A 20,770-nucleotide genomic window follows, 5' to 3' on the forward strand; every position below is an offset into this window, starting at 1 on the left:
TCATACAACTTCTTTACAGGCAAGATGGCTAAAAGAATAAAAATGTATTCCGCAAAGTATTAAATTTTTTTATATCTCATATTCTATGATATTCCATGGTATAGGAAAATTATGCCATATTTTACAAGTTCAGACAAATGCAGTGAAAACAAGTGTTAATTTGTTTTTTTAATTTAGGGAATAGGAAAAGCGGGGGATGATTAAATTTTTTATTTATATAAATATTTATTTTTACATTTTTTGTTACTCCCCACCATAAACGGTGCAAAGTGCAAATGTTTGTTGGAGTGGGGTCAGGAGAAATAATTTGAAGGACAACAGAACATACCGTACTTTAATCATATGTAGATATTTTTAAATCACACTGATCTACTAACCAAACATAGCCAAGATTTTCATTATAATCAGCTTTCAATCCCTCAGAAGTACACTAGTAATTAAGACTACCTGGACTTTGAGTACTTTCCTAGTTGGAAATAATGATTTACATGTAACACCATCAATTCAAGATTGACCAGAAGAGTTAAATGAAAGACTCTTTAGTGTATGTAAGTGAATACTAACTTTTGTGAAAGGCCCAAAGATGAAGACCATACATCCTAAAATCAGAACCCCAAATACAATCAATAATGATTGTCCTGTAACGTAACAAGTATCTCAGTAAAGACATTAATATATTAAAAAGGGTCAAAGATCCAGTGTCATATTTTCCTTCAATAAGTCTTGTTTAAATCTTATATGTTCACACTTAAATATTGATAGAATTTTGGACTAAGAGCTTTAAAAAAAAAAAAAGAAGAAGATTGGCACATTTACCAGCTTGTGGATCTGCAACTGTGCAGTCATCGCCTTCTGTTCTGGATACGACACACGCAGCCGCAGTATTCCATTCAAATGCATAGTAGCAGTCCTCAAAACTCTTCAGTATGGGGGGGCTCTCATGGTTACCTAGATATAACACATGTGTTTCATTGTACACAATTCTGTAAACTATTTATACTCTTCTTACAAAAACAGAATCCCAATCTCCACTACATGAGCACATAGTGGGAAATGCTCTATAACACAGAACATTCTGCATGGAAAGGTTAATGCGACACCAACCTCCGTAATCCCTTCCTGCCCTACTACATTATAGAGTAGGTATATAGAGCCCACTCTGTGTCCACACGGGGCAGATGCCAACTAGACAGCCAGCATCTGCCTCTAAAAGCAACAACTGATTACTGCTGTTAACCTGTTAAATGCCAAAATCAATCAGTGATTAAAGAATTTAAAAGTATTAAGCTACGTACCGGTAACGGTATTTTTCGGAAGCCCATGACAGCACCACGAGAGAGGGGATCCGCCCTTCAGGAACAGGAAACCTACAGATACAAAAGGGCGGCACCTCTCCCACGCATCAGTTGGATTACAGAGCTTGAGAGGCTACCATGGTTAGTACACAGCACATAATATATACAACCTATCTATCATATCTACCAAAAATTTCGTATGCCATCTCCCACATAAGGTTAATTCGTGAACAATTTCCTAAAGGAGTGCACCCCTATATGTGAACAAGGGAGGGAACTAAGGGTGCTGTCATGGGCTTCCGAAAAATACCGTTACCGGTACGTAACTTAATACTTTATTCGGACTCCCATGACAGCACCACGAGAGATTTACAGAGATGTAAAACTAATTTAGGGAGGGACTACAGCCTGCAGCACCCTTAGCCCAAAGGTGAGATCTGAGGATGCACCCATGTCTAACCGATAGTGGTTAAAAAAGGTGAAAGGAGATGACCAGGTGGCCGCCTTACATATCTGGTCAATTGACACTCCAGATCTCTCTGCCCAAGATGATGCCATGGCACGAGTGGAATGCGCCCTCAAATTCTGTGGAGCCGGACCGTCACCTGCTGTGTAGGCAAGAGAGATAGCCTCCCTAATCCACCTTGCTAATGTGCATTTTGATACTCTGCATCCTTTTCTGGGACCTTGGAAGGATAGAAATAATGCATTCTCCTTCTTCCAAGGATCCGTGGCTGATAAATATTTAAGTAAGCATCTCTTAACATCTAATGCCTGAAGTTTTTGCTCTTTAGGATTGGTCGGATTAGGGAGGAAAGAAAGAAGAACTATCTCTTGTGTCCTGTGAAAGTGTGATGCTACTTTGGGACGGTATGCCGGGTCCGGACTTAGGATCACTCTATCCTGTAAGAACTCTGTGTAAGGGGGCAATCTGGAAAGTGTCTGTATGTCGCTTACTCCACGTGCGGATGTTATCGCTACCAGAAAAGCTGCCTTAAGTGATATAACCTTTAATGAGGCCGAATCCAGAGGTTCAAATGGTCTTTCTGTCATGGCCATAAGGACTAAATTTAAGTCCCAAGGTACACATCTGTCTTTGTGTATGGGTCTTGATCTAGCCGCTGCTTTGATAAACCTCGCTACCCAATAGTTGTTGGCAATATCACCTGCAAACAGGGCCCCTAAGGTTGAAACCTGTACTTTTAGCGTACTTGTGGAGAGACCCAATTCGAGACCCCTCTGGAGGAATTCCAGAATTTGCTTTATGGGAATTCCGTCCCTGACATCAAACTGAAAGGTGGACAGGAATCGCCTCCAGGTTCTAGCATAGATATTTGTAGTAGTCTGTTTTCTGCTATTCAGGAGGGTGTCAATTAAATTTTTGGAGAACCCTCTGTCCTTTAATAGTGTCCTCTCAAACACCACGCCGTCAAATGGAGTTCCGCTACCTGTGGGTGGCTGACTGGCCCCTGGTAGAGGAGATCCGGAAGGTTCGGCAGTACCCAGGGATCGCATACAGACATGGTCCTTAACCATGCGAACCAGGTCCTCTTGGGCCAGAAGGAGGCAATTAATATGAACCTTGCCCGATCTTCCCTGATCTTCCTTACTACCAGAGGTAGGAGGTTTAATGGCGGAAAGGCATATGCTAAGAGAAGTTCCAACTTATCAGGAGGGCATCCACTGCCAGTGGATTTTCCCTGGGATTCAGAGAGCAGAATGACTTTTCTTTTCTGTTTTCTCTGGTGGCAAAGAGGTCTACCTCCGGCTGACCCCACTTGCGGACAATCTGGTTGTAAATATCTGTGTTTAAAGCCCATTCTCCTTGCTTTAGGGCCCTGCGGCTTAGGAAGTCTGCCTTCATGTTGTCTTTTCCTCTGATGTGGAGCGCAGTTAAAGATCGAAAATTTTTCTCTGCTATCTGAAGGAGACGTTCTGTTATCCGCATCAGGGCGTCGGAGCGAGTTCCACCTTGGTGGTTGACATAGGCTACTGCTACCTGGTTGTCAGAGAGTATCTTCACATGATGGCCCTGTAGATACATAATGAGTTCTTTAACTGCCAACTCAATCGCCAGCAGCTCCCTCTGGTTAGATGAGGTCTCAGCATCGGAGTCCCAACGTCCCTGTACCACTATGTCCCCCATATGGGCCCCCCAACCCAAATGACTAGCGTCTGTGGTTATTACGCGGGCTGAGTCACCCAGGGCACCCCCGAGGCTAAGTTTCCGTCATCGAGCCACCACCTAAGAGATGTAAGAGTTAAGGGGTTTAGCAATACTTGACCCTGCAAGGAGCCCTCTAAGGCTCTGCTATTAACCAGGATGTTCTTCTAAAGGGCCCTAGTGTGGAATTGTGCCCACTTGACTGCTGGGATACATGAGGTTAGGGAGCCTAACAGGGACATGGCCTGCCTGAGGGTCATGGAGGGTTTATCAATTGCCCGAAGAACCTGCTGCTGTATCTGCTGTAATTTATCGCATGGTAACAGACACTGCTGAGTTTCTGAATTTAACAGCAAGCCTAGAAACTTCTGGACCCTTAAGGGCTGAAATCGGGATTTCTCGTAATTTATTATCCACCCAAGGTTCTCTAACCTGGACTTAGCTTTCTCTAACTGGGATAGACAATGGTCTACCGAATTTCCCACAATCAAAAAATCATCTAAGTATGGGACAATTAAGATGTCAACTTCCCGTAAATGAGCCATAACTTCGGCCACTATCTTTGTGAATACCCGGGGCGCTGCTGAGAGACCAAAGGGAAGGGCTCTATACTGATAATGACGGATTATACCGTCTATTGAAACCGCCACTCTCAGGAACTGCTGGAAATCTGCGTGGATAGGCACATGATAGTACGCATCTTTCAAGTCTACGACTGCCATAAAACACCCCTCAAACAGCATTTTTATTGTTGAATTGATGGACTCCATTTTAAAAAGTGCGATTAACCAAAAAGTCATTAAGGAAACGTAAATTAATAATCGTTCTAAATGTCTTATCCGGTTTTTGGATTAGGAATAAGGGAGAGTAGAAACCTCTACCTCTCTCAGATTCCGGAACCTCTATCAGGACGTTTTTCTGGCACAGGCTCAAGACCTTCGCTTATAAAGCAGCTTGTTCGAGGGGTGAAGATCTCAAGGGTGTTGGTTTAAAGGTATCCCGTGGGACCTGAGTGAACTCCAACCTGAGCCCGGTGGATATTACCTTCCACACTCAGTCACTATTGGTCATCTGTAACCATGCTGGGAAGAAGGATGACAGTCTACCCCCACGGTAATTGCTAGTCATTGGTTGTGTCTCTTTTGTTCTCTCGACGAGCGCCTGAACATAAAGCCCGTACCTCTTCTTCTTCTATCCTCCCATCTGGGACGGTCTCTATTAGGTGAAGGATTACGCCATCTCCCCTGACCGAATCTCCTATTAAATGAACGTCGGTAAGATGCGGACCAAAGATTTGGGAATTTTTTCTCATCATCCCCCGCCTTCTCAAGCAGTTCGTCCAGGAGTGCTCCAAATAAATATTCCCCCTCACATAGGATAATACAGAGTTTCGCCCTGGATTGAATATCTCCTGGCCAGCACTTTAGCCACATGGCTCTACGAGCTGCATTAGAGAGTCCTGCTGCCCTGGCGGCCATTCTTACTGCATCCGCCGAGGCATCCGCTAGGAAGGCTGCGCCCTCCTGGATTATTGGTAGGGCCCCAAGAATTGTCTGCCTAGACGCTCCCTGTTTTAACTGCGATTCTAACTGGTCCAACCAGACCATCATGGACCTGGCCGTTCATGTTGACGCTACTGCTGGTCTTAAGGAACTGGCTGCCATCTCCCAGGTATTTTTAAGGAAGGTATCTGCCTTCCTATCTAAAGGATCTTTAAGGGACCCCATGTCCTCAAAAGACAGTGAGGATCTTTTTGATGCCTTCGCAATTGTCGCATCTAATTTGGGGGCCTTGTCCCAAGTGTCCACCGTCGGATCATCAAAGGGATATCTACGCTTGAGGGCTGGTGGAAGCAACCCTCTTATCTGTTTTTTTCCACTCTCTGCGGATCAGATCCTGAATTTTTCATTCAATGGGAAGACTCTTCGCTTCCTCTGCTCCAGCCCCCCGAACATGACATCCTGCATGGATAACTGAGGCTTAGGCTCCTCCACTTCCATTGTCCCTCTGACTGCTTTCACTAGCTTGTCTACTCGGTCAAGCGGCAGACAATACCGACCCGAGTCCTCATCTTCTGAGGAGGACGAGGGAGATGAAACATGGGAGCCCTTGCTTCTCATCCATTCTGCCGAAGAATCAGACTCCACAGGGTCCCCACCCCTTAAGCTTTCTGGTTGGGACATGGATTTCAGGGTTTCCTTCATCTCTGCCCTGACTATGTCCCTTAAAGTCGCAGCCACCACCGGCGATTCCTCCGCCACTGTCTGCTGGATACAGGGGGGACACAACTTTTTGGGGCATGCGTCTGGTAACGGACATACACAGAGTGCGCATTCCCTGTGTTTGTTTTTACTCGTAGCTTTCTTTCCCTAGAATAAAACACAGAAGGAGGCCCAGTCACTGAGTGAACATTCACGAAGATCACTTACCAGTGCCACCATTAAATACCGGAGAATGAGGGGGATTTTTCTCAGTCGATGCTCCTGTCCGCCTAGAGGAGCCTTTATGACTGGATTGGTCACTTCGTCCTGCATGCTCCTTACTGTCACGGGACTCTTTCTTCCTTTGTTTGACCTGCCGAAGGTCATCCAGGGGCGGCAGTGATGATTGTCGCTGCTGCCGTCGTTGCTGCTGCTGCTGCTCCTGATCGCTCTCTATCATTGCATGCAATAATGTGGCCAAGGCATGGCACCCATCTAGGGTCCTGCCTATATACCCCTCCTCCGGACAGCAAATTTCTTCCTGCCGCGCCCTCCCCCCCTAAAAGGGCCCCCCCTCCGGCTGGCGCGCTCTCCGCAGGCAAACCGGCACCCACCGGCGTCTCTCAGATGGGCGCCATCTTGGGCGCCTGCGCAGTGGCGCCGCCCCCTGTGGTCACCACGACTCCGACGTGACCGGAAGTCACGCGAGACGCCCGGGGGCACCAGTAGGCAGCGCTCCCCGGTCCCAGCACCCTGCAGCCTACCCGGCCCCCGATTACCGCGACCGCGCCGCCGGAGCAGGGAGCCCCCAGGTGGCATACATACCGGCAGCGGCGGCTTCTTTATGGAGACAGCCACCCTCCGGACGCCGCTCCCTGCTGCACACGCCACCGTCGTGCCACCCATCCTGGGTCACCGTGGCATCCTCCAGGAACTCCGCACCAGGCCAAGGTAGGAGACCCCCTCGCTACCTGCACCGGCCGGCCGGGGATCCAGTGTTCTGTAGGATCCCGTCCCCTCAGGAACAGGAAACCAACTGATGCGTGGGAAAGGTGCCGCCCTTTTGTATCTGTAGGTTTCCTGTTCCTGAAGGGCGGATCCCCTCTCCCGTGGTGCTGTCATGGGAGTCCGAATAAACAGAACGTTGCTGCCCACCATCCATTCCCATTGACGTGACGTGATCATGGGTTGCTGACGAGTTCCCATGATAGTTCAGGACCTGCTGACGACCCTCCATGTCTACCAAGATGGCATTCCTGTGGCTGGTTGGCAAACGAGACTGTGATTATAACTATATTCTGCAATACCCTAGCATTGCAGTAAATGGTACAAGCGATCAAAATATAATAATAATAATAATAATAATAATAATAATAATAATAATAATAATAAACCTTCTACCCAGTTAAAAATAAATAAAACTAAGTAAAAAAAAAAAATAGGCATACTTGGCATCTGAAAGTAACGAGCTTTAGTGAGAATATGGAAAATTCAGGCATCTGACAAAGGCATTGCAGACTGACAACCAGGAACGTCAAAAGTGAAAGCTCATGAAAACAGTCAGTATGGTGATGTGATTGACTGCCCTCACGCCTGGAGTCACCACTATGGCTCGGCTACCTGCAGCTGAATGCTACGACACAGAGCTTCTTACCCAGCTTATAGCAGCATTAACAAAACACCAAAGATGAAATGTAACTTAACCGGCTGACAACTAGTAACATGTACCTGGGCTGCATATTAGGGTGATGCTGGTGCGAATATGGTTCTTTTCCGCACAAGTTGACCCCTCCGTGTATTCAAGAACAATGTGCCCATTAAAAAATTTTGGTGGAGTCAGAAACTTCCCCAAGTTTTTCATGCCATCAGGACCTGTAAAGAAAATTACAAAAAAACTCATTTGTCACCTTGTTGGTGTTGTATTATTACATTCCTAATATCGGTTCATCTACTACATATCTATGTGTATCAGATAGAAAATTCTGTATACAAAGCTCCATAAAACGTGACAAAAGCTGTAAACCAGTAATATTACTGAAGACTGTCTGCTTACCTACTGCACAGACTGCCGCACCATCCTCACAGACGCTGGCATCTCCTGTCTGCAGGACATCATGGCAGACGTTAATATAGAAGCGGCTCTTATCTGATGGGTTCAAGTTTACAGCCTCCCAGTTTTGAGGATTGCTGGACTCTGGATAAAATGAAAGCCACCGTGTAAGAGGAATCCTCCTTTGTAACAATTACATGTTCTATTTCTCCCTAAGTAAGAGCACTGGATTCTGATTATCATCTTATACATCACAGACACATTCAACAAAGGTAACGTTACACACCGATGTTTCTGTAGTTCTCTACCACTTGGATGACACGTGGCCACAAGTATCCTCATGGTCACATACCAACTAGTCACATCTGGCTTCTTCCAATTCTCTTCTATTGAATGAAGGAGTATGAGGCTGGCCAACACAACAGCAACCATACAAACCGTATGTGCGTGGTCACAACAGCCCACCTGCACAGGGAATACAGGGGAGTAGTGACAGCGTGCACATCTCAAGCTGTCACGACCTGGCAGCATACAGTCACACTGAGAGACCGCAGACTGTTTTTTGCAGAGTGGACAGGCTTTTTAAACAGTGAAAATAGCATTGATGTGATAGTGAGAACTGAGCATCTTGTCTCTTCTGTCGCTGCCTAGTAGTGGTATGAAGACTAAAATAGCATGTGTATCCTTGTTAAGCTAAAAATGGTGGCCCATCATTACCTCATCCTTAAATCTATCACAAGGTTTATGCTACCCGATGCAGCATAACGTAGGACCAGAGACAATAATTCCAGCAATATGTCACTTACTGGGCTGCTTGCTGTAGTTTTCATAAATAATATTGTTTTATCAGCAGTAGAGGATCACTAAAGGACTGGTAAACTTGCCGCCAGGTAGTCTAACCACACTCCCATCATTGATAGGCAGCTTTCTGTGTGCACTGGGCATAGGCAGAAGCTGCCAATCAGTGGTGTGGGTGGGGTTATAAAGAGCTCAGCATTCACAGAACTGCACAAAAAAAGTTTTAAAAGAAAAAAACAGCAGAAACCGAAAAAGTAACATCATTGAAATCAGGGTCTCTGCCAGTACATCAAGCTGCTGTCATAAAGTAGCAAAAACCTGCTCACTCTAAAGATTCCTTTTAGATTTACCCTTTTCTGCACTTCCCTTTCTTCTAAGATCCATAAAGTTATTCCATTTACAGAGAAGTATGAGGACTTGTTTTTTTTTTGAGGATTAGGTGTTTAGTTTTCACTTTAATGTACCAAAAAATGGGGAATAAAAATTACGTGGGATGACTTTATGAAGCTAATTCTGCTTTTGTTGCTCTCAGGTATAATGTGTATGGTAGCACAGGAAAATACAGTAAAACAGATGTAAAAATACCCTGTTGTAAAAAAGTAACAGTAAACAGCAAGTGCTAGTAAAAAGATAACAAAACAGGGTGTTTAGTTGATACTTTTATTTGCAAAAAAATGTATGCTAAGCCACTCTACCAAATGTCAAGGTATATATCTTAGAGCAGTCCTAACTGATGTATTTAATTGGTGTCTAATTGGTTTCTTGCTATTGCAAGTCTGGGGAGGTTCCACTCCTCTCTTATGGGCCGTGCAAACAAAAGCCGTCTTCAATAGCGTGTCCACCTCGGATGTTGCCTGCTTGAATCCTGCTTTTATGGGTACTATTCACATGATCAGGCTTTTAAATACATCAGTTAGGACTGCTCTAAGATATATACCTTGACATTTGGTAGAGCGGCTTAGTATATATTTTTTGCAAAAAAACGTGTCAACTAAACACTCTGTTTTGTTATCTTTTCACTAGCACTTGATGTTTACTGTTACTTTTTTTACAACAGAGTATTTTTACGTTTGTTTTACTGTATTTTTCTGTGCTTCAGTCTTTTGGTGGCATGAACACTGTCATACAGACCTGTTTGCAGTGTGCAGGGCCCATGTGTGTGTGTGTTTTTGTGTATAATGCGTACGGTGTGCAGTAAAAAAAAAACAAAAAAAAAACGGGTAAGTTGGTCCTGCAGATCAAAATAGTTGCAACAATAGCATATTTATACAGTTTGTGTTTTGGTGGTTTTTTCCCCCTTTTTTCTTAACCTAAATTTAATGTAATTTGTTTTTCCACTGATTGAGCTGCTAGTTTTATTTTTGCAGGTAAGTTGATGTTATTGGTACTACTTGGATTACATACAACCATTTGATTGGGTGAGGGGAGATGGGGTAGTGAATGGGGTAATCATTTTTGAGATGGGGAAGCAGTGTAACATATGGGCTAAAAATAGATGTAAAAGTTTGGATTTTGTTCAAGAATGAAAATGCCCCCGATTGAGACGATATCCTTTGAAGGGATTCTGTCACCCCATTTTTGGCCAATAAGCTGCGGCCACCGACATCAGGGGCTTATCTACAGCATTCTGTAATGCTGTAGATAAGCCCCTGATGTAACCTGAAACATAAGAGAAACGAGCTCGATTATACTCACCCGGGGGTCCGGTCCGATAGGTGTCGTGGTCCGGTCAGGCACCTCCCATCTTATAGAGATGACGTCCTCCTCCTTACTTCCGCCGCGGCTCCTGTGCAGGCGTACTTTCTCTGCCCTGTTGAGGGCAGAGTAAAGTACTGCAGAGCGCAGGCACCGGACCTCTCTGAACTTTCTCGGCGCCTGCGCACTGCAGTACTTTACTCTGCCCTCAACAGGGCAGAGAAAGTACGCCTGCGCAGGAGCCGCAGCAGAAGCAAGACGGGGAACGTCATTGCATGAAGATGGGAGGCGCCGGACCAGAACACGACTCCCACCGCCCCCCCGGTGAGTATAATTTAACTTTTTTTCTTATCTTTCAGGTTACATCGGAGGGCTTATCTACTGCATTACAGATGCCTGTAGGTAAGCCCCTGATGGCGGTGGCCACATCTTATAGGCCGAAAAGTATTAAGCTACGTACCGGTAACGGTATTTTTCGGAGGCCCATGACAGCACCACGAGAGAGGGGATCGGCCCTTTAGGAACAGGAAACCTACAGATACAAAAGGGCGGCACCTCTCCCACGCATCAGTTGGATTACAGAGCTTGAGAGGCTACCATGGTTAGTACACAACATATAATATATACAACCTATCTACCCTATTTACCAGAAATATTTTGTACCATCTCCCTCATACCGTAAATTGTGGACAATCTTCTAAAGGAGTGCACCCCTATATGTGAACAAGGGAGGGAACTAAGGGTGCTGTCATGGGCCTCCGAAAAATACCGTTACCGGTACGTAACTTAATACTTTATTCGGACTCCCATGACAGCACCACGAGAGAATTACAGAGATGTAAAATTAATTTAGGGAGGGACTACAGCCTGCAGCACCCTTAGCCCAAAAGTGAGATCTGAGGAGGCACCCATGTCTAACCGATAGTGGTTAAAAAAGGTGGAAGGGGATGACCAGGTGGCCGCCTTACATATCTGATCAATTGACACTCCGGATCTTTCTGCCCAAGATGATGCCATGGCACGAGTGGAATGCGCCCTCAGGTTCTGCGGAGCCGGACCTCCACCTGCTGTGTAGGCAAGAGAGATAGCCTGCTTAATCCACCTTGCTAATGTGCGTTTCGATACCCTACAACCTTTCCTGGGACCTTGGAAGGATAGGAATAATGCATTCTCCTTTTTCCAAGGATCCGTGGCTGCTAAATATTTAAGTAAGCATCTCCTAATATCTAATGCCTGAAGTTTCTGCTCCTTAAGGTTGGTCGGATTAGGGAGGAAGGAAGGCAGAACTATCTCTTGTGTCCTGTGAAATTGTGATGCTACTTTGGGAAGGTATGCTGGATCTGGCCTTACGATCACTCTATCCTGTAAGAACTCTGTGTAAGGGGGCAATCTGGAAAGTGCCTGTATGTCACTCACTCTACGTGCGGATGTTATCGCTACCAGAAATGCTGCCTTAAGAGATATAATCTTTAATGAGGCAGAATCCAAAGGTTCAAACGGACTTTCTGTCATGGCTGTAAGGACTAAGTTTAAGTCCCAAGGTACACATCTGTCTTTGTGTATGGGTCTCGATCTAGCAGCCGCTTTGATGAACCTTGCTACCCAATAGTTATTGGCAATATCACATGCAAACAAGGCTCCTAAGGCTGAAACCTGTACTTTTAATGTACTTGTGGAGAGACCCAATTCGAGACCCTTCTGGAGAAACTCCAGAATATGTTTCGTGGGAATTCCATCTCTGACATCAAACTGAAAGGTGGACAGGAATCGGTTCCAGGTCCTAGCATAAATGTTAGTGGTAGTTAGTTTTCTGCTTTTTAGGAGGGTATCAATTAAATTCTTGGAGAACCCTCTATCCTTTAATAGTGTCCTCTCAAACACCACGCCGTCAAATGGAGTCCCGCTACTTGCAGGTGGCTGACTGTCCCCTGGTAGAGGAGATCCGGAAGGTCTGGCAGTACCCAGGGATCGCATACCGACATGGTCCTCAACCATGCGAACCAGGTCCTCCTGGGCCAAAAGGGGGCAATTAATATGACTCTTGCCCGATCTTCCCTGATCTTCCTTACTACCAGAGGTAGAAGATTTAATGGTGGGAAGGCGTATGCCAGAGAAAAGTTCCATCTTATCAGGAGGGCATCCACTGCCAGTGGATTTTCTCTGGGGTTCAGAGAGCAGAACGATTCTTCTTTCCTGTTTTCTCTGGTGGCAAAGAGGTCTACCTCTGGCTGACCCAATCTGCGGACAATCTGGTGGTAAATATCCCTGTTCAAAGCCCATTCTCCTTGCTTTAGAGCCTTGCGGCTTAGAAAGTCTGCCTTCACGTTGTCCTTTCCTATGATGTGGAGGGCCGTTAAAGATAGAAAACTTTCCTCTGCTATCTGAAGGAGACGTTCTGTTATCCGCATCAGGGCGTTGGAGCGGGTTCCACCTTGGTGGTTGACATATGCTACCGCTACCTGGTTGTCCGATAGTATCCTCACGTGATGGCCCTGTAGGTACATAATGAGTTTTTTGACTGCCCGCTCTATCGCCAATAGCTCTCTCTGATTGGGATTCGGATGATGAAATCTCATCCAATGTCCCTGTACCACTATGTCCCCCATATGGGCCCCCCAACCGAAGGGACTAGCGTCTGTGGTTATAATACGGGTTATCTGCGTTATCCAGGGCACCCCTGAGGCTAGGTTCTCGTCATCGAGCCACCATCTAAGCGATGTAACAGCTGAGGGGCTTAGCAACACTCGACCCTGTAAGGAGCCTTTCAAGGCCCTGCTATAAACCAGGACGTCCTTCTGAAGGGCTCTAGTATGGAATTGTCCCCACCTGACTGCTGGGATGCATGAGGTTAGAGAGCCTAACAGGGACATGGCCTGTCCGAGGGTCATAGAAGGATTATCAATCGCCCTAAGAACCTGCTGCTGTATCTTTTGTAATTTATCTAATGGCAATAGACACTGCTGAGTTTCTGAATTTAATAGTAAGCCTAGAAACTTCTGTATCTTTAAGGGCTGGAGTCGGGATTTCTCGTAGTTTAATAGCCATCTGAGGTTTTCTAACCTGGATTTAGCTCTTTCTATATGGGATATACAATGGCCCACCGATTTTCCCACAATCAAAAAATCATCTAAATATTGAACAATTAAGATGTCCACTTCCCGTAAATGAGCCATAACCTCAGCCACTATTTTCGTAAATACCCGGGGTGCTGCTGAGAGACCAAAGGGAAGGGCTGTAAACTGATAATGACGGACTGTGCCGTCTACTGAAACCGCCACTCTCAGGTACTGCTGGAAATCTGCATGGATTGGCACATGATAGTACGCATCTTTCAACGGTGGATATTACCTTGCGCACCCAGTCACTATTTGTAATCTGTAACCATGCCGGGAGGAAGGATGACAGTCTACCCCCCACGGGAATTACTAGTCATTGATTCTGTCTCTTTTGATCTCTCGACGAGCGTCTGAACATGTAGCCCGTACCTCTTCTCCTTCTATCTTCCCATCTGGGACGGTCTCTAATAGGCGAAGAATTGCGCCTTCTCCCCTGACCGAATCTCCTTCTACCAAATGGACGTCGGTAGGACGCAGACCAGAGATTTGGGAATTTTTTCTTGTCGTCCCCAGCCTTCTCAAGCAGTTCGTCCAGGACTGCGCCGAACAAATATTCACCTTCACACGGAATAGCACAGAGCTTTGCTCTGGACTAAATGTCTCCCTGCCAGCACTTTAGCCACAGGGCTCTACGAGCCGCATTAGAGAAACCTGCTGCCCTGGCGGCCATTCATCCACTGAGGCATCTGCTAGGAATGCTGCTCCCTCTTGGATTGTTGGTAGAGACCCAAGAAATGTTTGCCTCGACGTACCGTTTTAATTGTGACTCCAACTGGTCCAACCAGACCATCATGGACCTGGCCGTGCATGTTGATGCCACTGCTGGTCTTAAGGACCCGGCCGCCATTTCCCAGGCATTCTTAAGGAAGGTATCTTCCTTCCTGTCTAGGGGATCTTTAAGGGATCCCATGTCCTCAAAGGGTAGCGAGGATTTTTTCGATGCCTTCGCAATAGCTGCATCTAATTTGGGGGCTTTGTCCCAAGTACTCACTGCCGGATCGTCGAAGGGATATCTGCGTTTGAGGGCTGGTGGTAGCGACCCTCTTCTATCCGTTTTTTTCCACTCTCTGTGGATCAGATCCTGGATTTTCTGATTTAATGGGAAGACTCTACGCTTCCTCTGCTCCAGCCCCCCGAACATGACATCCTGCATGGATAACTGGGGCTTAGGCTCCTCCACTTGCATTGTCCCTCTGACTGCTTTGACCAGCTTATCTACCCGGTCAAGTGGCAAACAAAACTGCCCAGAGTCCTCTTCTCCTGAGGAGGACGAGGGAGATGACGCCTGGGAGTCTCTACTTCTCCTCCATTCTGCCGAGGAATCGGACTCCACCGGGACCCCGCCCCTTAGACTTTCCGGCTGGGACAAAGATTTTAGGGTCTCTTTCATTTCTGCCCTGACTGTGTCCCTTAAACTCGCCGCTACCGCGGGCGACTCTTCCGCCACTGTCTGCTGAATACAGGGGGGGGCACAATTTCTTGGGGCATGAGTCTGGTAATGGGCATGCGCAGAGTGCGCATTCCCTGTGTTTAGATTTACTTGTAGCCTTCTTCCCCTAAAATAAAACACAGAAGGGGGGTCCCGTCACTGAGTGAACTTTCACGAAGATCACTTACCAGTGCCACAATCAAGTACCGGAGAATGAGGGGGATTCTTCTCAGCCGACGCTCCTGTCTGCCTAGAGGAGCTTTTATGAGTGGACTGGTCACTTCGTCCCGCACGTTCCTTACTGTCACGGGACTCTTTCTTTTTCTGCCTGCCCTGCCGAAGGTCATCCAGGGGCGGTAGTGATGCTTGTCGCTGCTGCCGCCGTTGCCGCTGCTGCTGCTCGCTTTCCATTATTGCTCGCAATAATGTGGCCAAGGCAAGGCACCCTGCCAGGGTCCTGCCTATATACCCCTCCTCCGGACAGCAGTATTCCTGCCGTGCCCCTCCCCCCTTAATAGGGCTCCCTTCTCCAGGTGGCGCCGCACCCGGCCGGAGAGCCGACACTTATCGGCGTTTACGATGGGCGCCGCCATCTTGGATTCTCGCACCTGCGCAGTAGCGCCGCCGACCCGGAAGCGCCTCCTCCGCCCGCCCCCTGACGTCACCGCGACCCCGACGTGACCGGAAGTCACACGGGACACCCGGGCACTCCGGAATGCAGCGCTCCCCGGTCTCAGCACCCTGCAGCTGCGCCAGCCCCGTTACCACCGCACTTGCGCCGCAGGAGCCGGGAGCCCCCGGGGGGGGCATACTCACCGGCGGCGGTCTTACCCTAGAGACGGACCTCCTCCGGACGCCGCTCCATGCTGCATCCGCCACCGCCGTGCCACCCATCCTGGGCCACCGTGGCGTCCTCCAGGAGTTCCGCACAGGGCCGAGGTAGGAGACCCCCTCGCTACCTGTATCGGCCGGCCGGTCCTGGGATCCGGTCTTCTGTAGGATCCCATTCCCTCAGGAACAGGAAACCAACTGATGCGTGGGAGAGGTGCCGCCCTTTTGTATCTGTAGGTTTCCTGTTCCTAAAGGGCGGATCCCCCTCTCTCGTGGTGCTGTCATGGGAGTCCGAATAAATGGGGTGACAGATTCCCTTTAAGTTGACAGTCTGATCAGCAAATCTTTTATTCTATGCATGAGACTACAGTAATGGTACAAAACAGTTGGGATTCTCTTACCAGAAGTGCGTATCAAATTAAACAAGTTGTATTGCTTCTTCTTAGATTCCACATAGCACACGTCGTCCTTCTTTTTCAGACATGCATATTTGCTTTGCCAAGAAAAGAAATAAGTACAGTCCGCTTCACTCTCAAATTCAGGAACCCCTTTTCCAGCATTCACTTGAAAAAAAATATACAATATATTTAGATAGCTATTAATGGAATATTTTCCGTTACATACATTCTATCAGATAAGGAAGAAGTCATGTGAAAGTCTCGACTTTGACCCTCCCTGCATGTGTACTGCAAACTGAAAGTAATCATTGGTTTATAGGTACAGGTAGGGGGAAGACCAGCAATATCACTGCACTAGAAGAAATAGAGCACAAGAAACATGGAGATTAACAATGTGGGTAAACAAAAAAAAACAAAAAAAAAAAACACTTTATAAAAAAAAAAAATCTCTTGCAACGGAGGAATCACAGACCGGACAGAACATTTATAAGCAAATGCAAAAAAAACCCAAATGACTGTTATAAAGTAGTGTCAACACAACACAGCTGCCCACCCCCTAACACATCAGTAATCATATAAAGCCTTTTATTCCAATGAAATAACCAATAGAACAGAAGACCTGGAAAAAAGTGAAAAAGGGCAACAGCCTTACCAAGTATAAAAATATAAGCATATGTACGTGAACATTTAGTCAAAAATTGCTCTAAGATAAACCATAGAACATGATCAATAAATACCCGGAAACATAAGTGAGGTACATTGCAAACAGAAAAAAATATGTGCAGCAAATATACCCAATATTAATATAAAAAGGATGTCAAAAAGGAGGTATGCAAATTGCCCCTTGTGTATCACTGCCCTCTGGTGGTAAGAAAGCCATTAAGGGTAGCGGTACACATGGGGCATCTACCCAGTGCTTGGCTAGTTCAATCCTTTGGAGTCAACAGACTCCCTGAAATCATTATTTCCCCCACAAGCCCGTCCAGGAGCACGAGCATATAATTAAGTCAAAACTGAAAATAAAGATTAAACAACAACCACAAGATGGATTTCATCAGCCAAGGTATCATTTTATTCAGTATTACAGCGCAGGCCTGACACTGACTGTAGGTTACTGAGCACAATCCTGCTGACAGGATCCCTTTAAGGGAGGAGAGGGATCACGGTCCTGATTGGCACCAGGTCTCTCAACTCATGGGCAGTACCGTCACTGTTTCCAGCTCTTTGGCTGTCCTCGTCCGTAGGAACAGCCAAAAGGCCGGCTGTGACCTGTGGGCAACAATTTGCTCAGGTCTACTCTATAACCCTTTTATCATTCTAGCAAGAACAAGACAGCTTCGGGTTCTCTTACCTGCAGTCTCATTACATATGAAATTAATAACAGTCATACGCTGGAAACCAGAGCTGCAAATTTCTCCACCTGGGTATGTTAACGTTATGTCACCATCAGAATATCTGTAGGGAAAAAAGATGGTTAAGAAAGAATTCCAATAAACAATGGACACACATAAGAAGAAACCCACATGGCTAGAATACAAATACTCATCAAAACGCCATTGACAAACATTGACTAAGCTAATCTGCCACCAGGTTTGACAACATTCTAAATACATTATCAAATAGATCTTCTAGATCTAAAGAAATAAGGGTAAATAGTTGGAAAATCCATGTCAGAATAGATATATAGCCCTGAAAATTAAAATTACCATTTTAGGAGTCAAACAGAAAAGTGAAAGCTCATGATGTCTCCAAGCATATTCATTGTCCACCTACCCAGCCTGACTTGACAGCTGCATCTTGTACTGAGCAAGGTGAGATCTCAGCAGCATGGAGAATGGACACTGGGATGCTTGTCAATCAGGTCACATGTGTTGAGATAGAAAATCAACTTTTACAAAGAATTATCAATTCTGACATGGATTTTTTAAGTAAAGCAGTCTTATGACGTCTAACAAATCTATTTAAAAATGTATGCCAATTGTATAAAGCAAATCTGTCAACAGATTTCAAAAATTGTATTACTACATTTCAAGCCAGAAATTGTAGACAGATTAGGGTTGCTGTGTGCTGAAGTGACGAGAAATAAAACTTGCATTACTAACAAAAACACTTGTTTATAGGTGCTCATATGGCAACTTGAAAGGCACAAACTATCTGACAAGAAACTGAAAGTGAGACTTTAAAAACTGGCAGTACCCATGGACTTGTGTCTCATTCAGACGTCCGTTTTTCATGTACGTGTTATAATTGTTGTTTACATGGACTGAACACTTAATTCTAATCTATGGAGCTGTTCACATGTAACTGAGATATGTTCAGTTTACGCGTCGATGAAAATCAGACAGCACATGGATGGCATATCAGTGTGCAGTCCATGTGCTGTCCGTGATTAACACTGAAATGAGTAGGAGAATCTTTGCAATTTATCTATATCTGAAAATCACTGATTAAACAGTGATGGTAAAACCGGACACTGACGAAACACTAATGAAAAAATTTGTGTATATGAAAAAAAGGGTGGAAGCAAAACAGTATACAGACAGAATATAATGGGATTACAGCCTGCAATGATCCTCGGTCTACTGAACCACCGCACGACCTGCTCTACCATCTCCTACTGTATTCCTCACCCATCCCTGTAGACTGTGAGCCCTCGCGCGCAGGGTCCTCTCTCCTTCCGTACTTGTGTGTCCCTTGTCTTACACATGTTTATTATACTTGTCTATATTTCCCCTTTTCACATGTAAAGCACCATGGAATAAATGGCGCTATATAAATGCATAATAATAATAATTCTTTTTGTGAGGCAAAACATTTTCCTGTTTGCATTTAAGCAATGTTTACCTCACAGAAATAATCAGCTGTGATCCCATGCGATAATGTCTGTATACTCTTTTGCTTCCTCCCCTGCCCAGGAGCTGTGGTGTGATCATGTTCCTGTATGGTCAGACACAGCCATTACACAGTAAATAGCAGGGGCACATTTATAAAATTAAAAATGTCCCTCACTTTAGGCATCATGTATATGCGGCAGAGGGGTCTGGTTCACAACCAATTTGCAGGAAATGTCAGATAATATCCATCTTTACAAAAAATAATAAATGATAGATGTCTCATAACTTGAAAAATATCTAATATGTTCAGCTAAACCAATCAATCCTAGTAATGGAAGATGATCTTAGTAGGGGGTAACATGTATATATAGCTTACCGGAGAGTCTGGTTTTGATAGGAACCTGCAGACTTAGAAAGGGTATTTGACATTTTCTTTTGGCAAGAAGAAACAGTGTCACCTGCACATCCACCTACTGATATCTTAGCACACACGTTGAGGTAATAAGTATATTCACTGTTTGGGTCTTGTGTATGGTAAGGGTTTCCTACAAGAAAAGCAAATTGTAATTATCATTTCAATAAAATTAAGAAAATTTTCTTTTAGAAAATCTTGGTTCCCAGGCGCGATTTGTTATATATACAGGGTGGTCCAAAAGTAGGTGGACAGTATGTGTAATAGGGTAATGAAACATTTCCTAATAAATGGATTGGCAGGCACGTTCACCAGCTTTGACCTCAATGGATTTTTTTCTTTTGGGTAGTACTCAAGGACAAAGTTTATAGTCGAAAACCAAAAAGTGGCAGTGATTTCAAAAATTACATAAGAGATGCATTTCAAGAAATTAATACCCAAAGAGACTTGTGCAAAAATGTTTGTCGACGCGTAAGAGGCAGACTTCAAACCTGTGCAAATTGTGATGGAAAACAGTTTGAGCACCTGCGTTGATAAAATTTAAGGGCTTTTGTATTATTGTTCAGAATAAAATTTAATTGTCAATGTTATGCTTTTATTAGTGAATATAATTTTATATATAAATCAAAATAAATGCTATTTTCTGACCACCCTGTATTGTATTATATATATATATATATATATATATATATATATATATATATATATATATATATATATATATATATATATACACACACATACACACACACACACACACACACACACACACATATATATACACACACACATACACACGCTACTGATAAAATTTTATTTAGAATGGGTGAGGGAGAATGGAGGACTGGAGGCAGAGCTCCAGGCTCTTCCACTCACTCCCGTGTACATAAAATTCTATACGGAAGAGCTGCCATCTCCTTGCTCGGTAATGTAACATTCTGTTTTCACCAAATACAGATTTTACTCGTGAATCAAGAATTTCAAAATAATCGAGTCCAAGAGGAGAAAGATGAAGACTTTTCTAATAACATGTTACACAGTTGCTTGCTTTTCCATGAAATATTCATTTATGAAATAAAAGGGAAAAAAAAAACAAAAAAAAAAAAACAGTTCCTCTTTAACCGAATACCGACATATGATGTACAGTTACGTCATATGCCAGCTCCCTTATTTTAAAACTGACTCAGAAGCTGAACCCACATCTTTCCTGGTTGTGATATTCAGCCACCATCTGCCTCTAAAGGGCCTGTCACACTAAGCGATATCGCTAGCACTATCGCTATAACGTCACTGGTTTTTGTGACATTATAGTGATATTGCTAGCGATAGCCCTATGTCTGATACTTACACCCGACCGGCTCCCCCGCTGGTTGTCGCTGATCGCGCGAGAACGTCCTGGACTGTTTCTCGTCGTCAGCTTCCTGCTGGGGCTTCCTGCTGTGACGACGAGCGACGCGTGCGGACGTCAGGATCGCCTCGTCTGACAGGTAAGTAGCGACTCCCGACCCCTGCGATGTCGCTGGTGAGATCTGCCTGTGTGGCAGCTC

At 45.1% G+C, this 20,770-nt stretch overlaps 1 protein-coding gene across 1 annotated transcript in view; it reads right to left on the minus strand.

Moving 5' to 3' along the window:
* IGF2R (insulin like growth factor 2 receptor) overlaps nt 1-20,770 on the minus strand; it is a 298,648-nt gene that overhangs the window by 147,449 nt on the left and 130,429 nt on the right. Inside the window, exons 9-14 of the mRNA XM_073557714.1 lie at nt 19,188-19,356; nt 17,329-17,432; nt 15,981-16,142; nt 7,714-7,854; nt 7,389-7,532; nt 817-948 (exon numbers count right to left, since the gene is read on the minus strand). Coding sequence (XP_073413815.1) covers nt 817-948; nt 7,389-7,532; nt 7,714-7,854; nt 15,981-16,142; nt 17,329-17,432; nt 19,188-19,356 — 852 coding nt within the window. The remainder of the gene's footprint in view (nt 1-816; nt 949-7,388; nt 7,533-7,713; nt 7,855-15,980; nt 16,143-17,328; nt 17,433-19,187; nt 19,357-20,770) is intronic.

The sequence above is a fragment of the Dendrobates tinctorius genome, unplaced genomic scaffold (assembly GCF_039654945.1).
Source record: "Dendrobates tinctorius isolate UK_male_01 unplaced genomic scaffold, ASM3965494v1 ptg000250l, whole genome shotgun sequence".
Lineage (NCBI taxonomy): Eukaryota > Metazoa > Chordata > Amphibia > Anura > Dendrobatidae > Dendrobates > Dendrobates tinctorius.